Here is an 8699-nt window from a genome sequence, read left to right on the forward strand (position 1 = left end):
ACCCAAAATAATTAAAATGTTACACTAGAGAATATTTAACACAAGAAAAGGTAGTAAGGGAGGAACAGAGGACCAAAATATAAATAAATAAATAAAAGAGACATAAGAAATAAATAGCAAAGTGGCACACACAAATCCAGTTATCTAAATAATTACATTACTTATAAATGGATTAGGCATACCAATGAAAGGGAGAGATTGTCAGACTATTTTTAAAAATCAAATATATGTTGTCTACAAGGGACACACTTTATATTCAAGGACACAAATAGGTTAAAAGTACAAGGACTGACGACAACATGCCATACAAACAAAAAACATTATCTACACATAAGACGCCTGGAATGGCTCTATGAAATAGACTTAAGACAAAAATGTTCATAGAGAAAAAAAGAAAAGAATTTAAAATTACAAAAGGGCAAATTTATCAGAAATATACATCTGTTATAAACATATAAGCACCTAACAGAAACCAAAATATGTGAAGCAAAAACTGATGGAACTGAAGTAGAAGATAACAATTCAACAGTAACAGAAACACCAATACCCGATTTCCCACCAGTTAATGTAATAAACCATATTAACAAAGGACAAAACTATATGTTCATATCGATAGACCAAGAAAAAGCATTTGATCAAATCTAATGCTCATTCCAGATAAAAGCTCTCAACAAACTAGGAATAGAAGGGAACTTCCTCTACCTGATAAAGGGCATCTACAAAAATCCTACAGCCAAAACCACACTTAATGGTGAAAAACTGATGTTTCCTGCCCTCTCCCCACCCCCACCTTAGATCAGGAACAAGACAAGAATGTCTGTTCACATCACTTTTATTTCACATTGTAGTGGATATTCTAGCCAGTGCAATCATGTAAGAAAAATAAATAGAGGGCATCCCTATTGGAAAGAAAAAAATAAGTATCTTTTTATTCACAGAGGACATAATCCTGTATGTAAAAAATTCTAAAGAATCCACCTGCTCTCCAAAAAGCCCACAGAATAAATAATTTCAATTAGATTAGTGACATAAGTCCAATATTTCTAAAACTTAATTTCTATGTACCAGCAGAAAATAATCTGAAACGAAATCAAAAAATGATTCTATTTGTAGTAGCACCAAAAAGAATCAAATACATAGGAATACATTTCATAAAAGAAGTGCAAGACTTATATAATAAAAACCACAGTATCTTCCTGAAAATAATTAAAGAAGAATAAATAGACATATTATGTTTGTAGATTGGGAGACTTAATATTATGAGGCTAACAGTCCTCCAAAACGATCTCTAGATTCAATTTAATACCTATGAAAATTCCAGCAGAATTTTTTCGGACAAAAATAAACTCACCCTTAAATTCACATGGGAATACAAAGGACCCAGAAGCACCAAAATAATTTTGAAAAGAAGTACAAAATTGGAGCATTCACTCTACATTAGTTCAATACTTACTATACGTACATTAATTAAGACAGTGTTATTTTTGAATAATGACAGGCATACAGATCAATGGAACAGAACTAAGAGCCCAGAAAGAAACTCTTACATTTATGATCACTTGGCTTTTGACAAAAGTGCCAAGGTAACTTGATGGGGAAATGTTGTCTTTCCAGAAAACCGTGCATGGAAACATCTGATATCCATATGGCCACATACAAAAATATTAATTGAAACGTTTACCTCATACTATGCACAGAAATAGACTCAAAATGGATCACAGACCTAAATGTAAACGCTAAAATTCTGAAACTTTTAGAAAAACACAGAGGAGAAAATCATGATGATTTGAGTAAAGAGTTCTCAGGTATGACACCAAAAGCACAATCCATAAATATGTTAAATTGAACTTAATCAAAAATAAAATATTTGTGCTTCAAACGACACCATTTTAAAAAAATGAGAAGAAATGCCAAAGACCAAGAGAAAATATTTGCAAATCATAAATATGGCAAAAAACTCATAATCAGAAGATACAAACAACTCTCAAATTTTAATTTTAAGACAAATGATCCAATTTGAAAAGGCAAAATGCTTAATTACATTTTACCAAAGAAGATATACGAATGGCTAATAAGCACATGATAAGATATCCAGTATCATTATTCATTCTGGAAATTCAAACTAAAACCACCACGATAATATCTACTAGTATCATAGCTACTAGTATGGCTACAATCAAAAAGTCAGATAGTGACAAATGGAGGAAAAGATGTAATGAAAAGAAACTTCAGACATTTCTAAGAGAAATGTAAAATGGTACATCCACTTTGGAAAACAGATTTTTCAGTTTCTTATAAAGTTAAACATACCCAATTGAATAAATAAAACATGGTATTTATATAAAATGGAATATTATTCAACCTTAAAAAGGAATGAAATCATGTTACGTGTTACAACATGGACAAACCTTGAAGATATTTTGCTAAGTGAGATAAGCCAGACACAAAAGGACAAATACCATGTGCCTCCACTTATATGAGGTACTGAGAATAGCTAAATTCATAGAAGCAAAGAGTCAGTAGAAGTTATAAGGGGCTGAGGGAGAGGAGAATAGGGAGTTCTCGTTTAATAAATACAGAGTTTCAGTTTGGGATGATTAAAAAATGTGGAGATGGATAGTGGTGATGACACTAAACTTAAAAATGGCTAAAATGGTAAGTTGGATGTGATATATATTTTACCACAATAAAAATATATCAAAACGTTATACAAATTTATATATGACTCAACAATTTCACTCCTATTTACCCAAGAGAAACAGAAACCATATCTGAAAACTTTTACACTAATATCCAAAAAACATTATTCTAAGTAATCAAAATGGAAACTATCAACTGTTCATCAACTAAATGAGTAAAATGTGATATATATGCATCTCTATCTATATAGAACTCTCCCTCTACACACACACACACACACACACACACACACACACACAGAACACTCTGCAGCAATAAATAAGTGAAGAAACAAAATAATAAGCTTCAAAAATATAATGCCAAGTGAAAAGGCCAGATTCAAAAGACAACATATTTCATGATTTATTAATGTATTAAATTGAGACAGAAAGCAGATTAGTGGTTGCCTAGGGCTGTAGGTGGCAACTAGAATAAACTGCAATGAGGAGATATTTTTGGAGGGATGGAAACGTTCTAAAACTGAACTGCAGTGATGGTTGTAAGGCTCTGCAAATAAATATATGAAAGCTTACGGAATTGGCCAGGGATGCTGGCTCATGCCTATAATGCCAACATTTTGGGAGGCTGAGGTGAGAGGATCACTTGTGCCCAGCAATTTGAGACCAGCCTGGGCAATATAGTGAGACACCATCTCTACAAAAAATTAAAAAAATATTGGTGTGATGGTATTTATGCGTGGTCACAGCTACTCGGGAGGCTAAGGTGGGAGGATTGCTTGAGCTCAGATGGCGGAAAGGCTGCAGTGAGACCCTATCTCAAACAAAAAACAAACAGAATCTCATGGAACTGTACATTTAAAAGGATGAATTTTGTAATATGTAAATTCTACCTCAATAAAGATGTTTAAAAATAATTTTCCCATTGTCAGGCACATAACTCCCACTGACTTTTTAAAATAACAACTTAATTGAAATACAGTTCATATATCATATGATCACCCATTTAAAGGGTACAATTCAAAGGTTCAGTAGCTTTGGGAATATTCAGAGTTGTGCAACCTTTGCCATGATCAGTTTCAGAACGTTTTCATCAGCTCTCCAGAAAGCTTTACACAGTCGCAATCACTCTCCCTTTCCCCCAAGACACCCCAGCTTCTGCCTCTTTCTACTTCTCTCTACTTCTAGCTAGAAAGAAGGTAACTCTTCCTACTTCTGCCTCTGCTTTTTTCCTCTATAAACTGTTCTGGACATTTTGACCATGGGAATGGAAAAACATCCCAGGATAGCAGTTCTCAACTGAGGCTGATGTCAGAATCACCTAGGGAGCTTCAATAAAATACCGGCATTTGGATCCAACATCTGCAGATTCTGATGCAATTGGTTTAAGATGTAGCCTGGGCATCAGGGTATTAAAACCTCCCCAGATAAATCTAGCATGTGGCCAAGGTTAAGATCTCTATTGTAGGGCAGTCATGTTTAAACTTTAGTATGCATCAGCATCACCTGGAGGGCCTATAACAATATGAGTTGCTGGATCTTATTCTGAGGGTATCTGATTCAGTGGGTTTGAGGTAAAACCTAAGAATCTGCATTTTTTAACAAGTTTGCAAGTGACGCTGATGCTCTGGTCCAGGGATGCACTTTAAGAATCTTGGGAGATGTCAGAACAGCAAGATGGAAGGAACCTGAGCCCCAGTAGCTAGGCCCCCTATTTTCCTTAAACCACCTACCTACTTTATATTATTACCTAAACAAGAAGTAAAAGTTTACTCTGAACTGCAACGGCAGCCCAGCCTGTTTCCTAATACACATCCCTTGGACTGCAGTCTTTCAACAGCAAGAAAAGTCAAGATCTAAAACAAAGTTCTCATTTCATGCAAATTCACACATGTAATTTACACCCCTTGGCTTTCGAGAGATTTTCCTACAAGAGAAGAATGATCTTGGAACACTGCACAGTTTACAACAGAATCAGTTTCTCATGGTAATTGGTGAAAACAATCCACAGAGTTCTGTTTTGGAAGCATTATTTAGACTGGAGGGATTATGATCCAAGCAGGCAGTTCAGTTAATTTTCTCATTTAAGCCACAGCCACAGTTGGGTAACCCAAGGCTTCCAGTGCAAAGCTACTTTGATCCAAACCATAGCAGCAATTCTGAATGATGGAGAAACCCTTCCTACATAATACATGGGGAGTGTATCAGTTCCTCTTTGCTGTTTTTCTCTTTACACACAAATATAAAATGGACCAATGCACTCCAGCTCTTTTCACTTAATTGTCATGCAAAGATCTTGGATATTCATCCCTCCAATCTGAATAACTAATGGAGCTTGGGCATTTGTTGAGCAAAGGGTGAAGCTAGTAGGAGTTCACCTGTGTAGGAAATCTGTTTCAGCCTCAAGCTCTTGATGGTAAAACTCTTTGCTGGTGTATCATTATTTCCTGAAAACATTCACAGTATCAAAAAGAGGTGGGTGGTGGTGTTGGAAGGCCACAGAGTCAAACTCACCAGGTAGAGGAGGAAAGGAGCTAACATACCTGACAAACTGGCTGAATAAGGCTGTAGTGTTCCGGATGATCCGAGCAGCCTGGGACTCCTCACGCTGGCATCTCTGCAGTGTTAATCCATCATCCATGTGGCCTTCCTGATGGAGTATGACCTACCCACGTGGCAAGGGACAGAAGCTCTAAGGTTACAATTATTCCACATATGGGCAGTCAACATTTCCCGCAGTATTTCCCTCATCCCTCTTATTCCTTTCTCCAAATAAGCTCCCCTGGGTCCATTTTGAGAATGGGAGATTAGCAAAGTTATTGCACCCATATGCCCTGTTAGTGACATGTGCATCATTCCTTAGACACAGTGCTTTGATGAAAATGAAATTTTATGTGCCACCGTGGTATGAGTTATGACACATTCCTCAGGCCTAGATTTGAAAGGGTGATAACATATCTCATAATCGATTTTTCTCTTAAAATGAACATGGAATCTTACCCTTGGAAATGGGAAAAGTCACTGTGTTCAAAGTCTCTTCCTCCAGAGATGAATTGAAGAAAAAGACAATGTAAAGCAAAACCCTGTGCTGGGATCAGGCTTAGTTTCTCGACTGAAGGCCAACTACACTGAGTTAGTTAACTGTAGGGCTGGGGAAAGCAGCTCAAGGTGGTAGCTGGCTTCTCTTGGAGGCTAGAGAGCCAATTTTAAAGCATGGGCTCTGATATCAGCAGACCTTTGTCTAGTCCTGCTATGCCACTTACCAGCTGTGTGACCTTGGGCAAGTTACTTAACCCCCATTTGCTTTGGATTTCACCATCTGCAAACGGACTTATCTTAGAGGGTTGTTTGCAGGATTCAGTGATTTACATGTCATCAACTGGCATGGTACCTAGAATCTAATAGGTGCTCAATGAGTGTTTATTATCAGAGGCAGTATAGTACTGATGTTAGACCAGTTATCTGGAAGCTAAGCATATGTACTTGTCACTAAGGACACCATGACACAATTTTTTTGGGAGGGGCTACCCACTTTTTATGTGGAGGTCAGTGGCTTTTTCCCTTAAAACGATCAAGTGGGCCAGGCACGGTGGCTCAAGCCTGTAATACCAGCACTTTGGGAGGCCGAGACGGGCGGATCACGAGGTCAGGAGATCGAGACCATCCTGGCTAACACGGTGAAACCCCGTCCATACTAAAAAATACAAAAAATTAGCCAGGAGTGGTGGCACACACCTGTAATCCCACCTACTCGGGAGGCTGAGGCAGGAGAATGGTGTAAACCCGGGAGGCGGAGCTTGCAGTAAGCTGAGATCCGGCCACTGCACTCCAGCCTGGCCGACAGAGCGAGACTCCGTCTCAAAAAAAAAAAAAAAAAAAAAAAAAAAAAAAAAACAACAACAACAACGACGACAAAAAAAAAAAGATCAAGTGTGTTAAGTGAGACAGTTTGATCCTGGTTCAAGTCGAGGTCAAATCCTGATCCAAGTTCCTTGACATGGTTTCCTCTTGATGGAAGTAAGCAAAGACAGACAATGTGTAGATCCTGGAAGTCTACATGTCAACACGGACAAAACGTGTGGCTCTAGAAAGTATCTATAGAATAAATATTGTTGGCCTCTCTCATTTTTAGCTTAAAGAAGCAACTTATTTTCCTTTCCATGTGAAAAATCTTTTCCTTGCTTTTTATTATTTTGAAGGTACTTCCTGATATGATGAATTAGAATTCAGACTTGTTCATTTTTGAAACAAGACTTTGCATCCCATCTGTATACTGCAGTGTGAGCATTAGCAAAGGACACTGTCACCATTGGAATCACTAACTGTTAGAAAATATTCCTTGGTCAGAACACCTCAGCAACTGATTAGCAACGCTGCATTTGGATTTAGTAATACATTGCCACTATGTTTACTTTGGCCTGGGTCCCAGATTTCTGGTCCTTAAAGACCAAAATTCTTAGGTTTTGCTTGTTCAGATAACACCTTTAAACTGGCCAGCCAAATGAGAAAGTAATGAGAACTGGGGGGAGATGCAGTTGCTAGAATGTTGTTATTATGAACCCTACTGATCTCAGCAGCCCAGTTCCTAAGGTCCTTCTTTCTCTTGGAGAAATCTTACAACTGAAGAGCAGGGAGAAGAAGCCTAAGGTGGGAATAGGAAAGAGGGTGCTTTAAAGTGGCTACTCATCAGGTGTTTCATTGTGTTTGTGCTTGATTGGTTTCTGTTGATTACTGTTTTATTCATTTCATAAAACACGGCACAGATTCAGACATCCTTTGTATTTTTAGAGAGGGCACTTAACATGCTTCCTAGGAAAAGAAGCAGCATCGCCCTGTCGAGGGCTGAGCACTATTGCACCAGCTGGGGAGAGTTCATAAAAGCACCTCCCCAATTCACACATACATTCTAACAGTTAAATGAATGTGTGGGCTATGGTCCTAGAAGAGAAAGGCATGGACAGGTACAATAAGTCAACAATGCGAAATGAGATCTCTCCACATTTGCAGAGTCCTTGGAGTGTGTCCCTGCCACTCAGAGTTACAGCCAAGATCCACAAATTCTACTTTATTTAAATGCTACCAATGCCTTAGTAGGTCTCAAAAACTGTAGAGGCTCTAGACGGTATTACTGTACTCTACAGAGGATTGAATTTTCTTCTGATAGGCTGGTAAGAGTAGAGGATGAGTTTTTGGCATTTATTTTCCATTTGTTCTTATTTCCAGCGTGTAGCCCTCATTCCCGGGGTGTAGCTCTTCTGAAGATCAACTGAAAGCCTACTGTATTTCCCAGGGTCATTCCAACTTGTCACACCCTGAACCCTGACTTGTATATCTCTAGTACTGTCATAATGTCAACACCTCTGCTTTGCTCTTCATGATCACAGCAGTTTTGCGTCTACTATTTTGGCTTCACACCCCATCCACGGTCAGCTTAGGATTCTAGAGGAAACTGCATGTAGAATTTTAGGCACATGTTTTTGCAGTTCTCTCTACTCTGGACTCTTGGACCCTTGAGTTCCAGAAGCCTTGGCTGAACCTATGTCTAATCTGACTCTTTAGCACAATTGAGCTAATGCAAGATCCCATTCCCTAGTTCTGCAAATCAGCAAATGTGCTGAGGGGGAAAACAAAGACGAAGGTGGGCTCACCTCAGTGCACTTACATTCTGTGTGCAATATTTTGTGCGTATGTTTTGGCTGGCTTGGTTATTGAAACCTTCCATTTTTTTTTTGAAGGTACTGTATCCAGCCTGTGCAGCTGTTTTCAGAGGAAGGGTTGGTCTCATACAAGCCAGATTATGTGGTCTCTTATTTATTGTATTTTCTATCCCCTCTTGATCACTTCATTTCCCCTTTTCTAGATATCTTCCTAGTCTGTGTTGCCTTACACAAAATTAAGATATTACCTTATGTTCATTCTCAACATCCTTTCTTACCACAACCTGCATTCTGGAAAACTTTTCATCATGACTACCTTAGGCTGCTATACCTCAACTACAGAGCACAGTACCTTCCAGCACCTTATTCTGGGACTAGTTGACTATTTAAACCCATATTTTATAAG

At 38.2% G+C, this 8699-nt stretch overlaps 1 protein-coding gene across 1 annotated transcript in view; it reads right to left on the reverse strand.

Annotated features, from left to right (window-relative positions):
• Nucleotides 1–8699, reverse strand: part of RYR3 (ryanodine receptor 3) — a 403627-nt gene that overhangs the window by 297620 nt on the left and 97308 nt on the right. Inside the window, exon 11 of the mRNA XM_011989131.1 lies at nucleotides 5180–5301. Coding sequence (XP_011844521.1) covers nucleotides 5180–5301 — 122 coding nt within the window. The remainder of the gene's footprint in view (nucleotides 1–5179; nucleotides 5302–8699) is intronic.

The sequence above is a fragment of the Mandrillus leucophaeus genome, unplaced genomic scaffold, assembly GCF_000951045.1.
Source record: "Mandrillus leucophaeus isolate KB7577 unplaced genomic scaffold, Mleu.le_1.0 Scaffold347, whole genome shotgun sequence".
Taxonomy (NCBI): Eukaryota; Metazoa; Chordata; class Mammalia; order Primates; family Cercopithecidae; genus Mandrillus; species Mandrillus leucophaeus.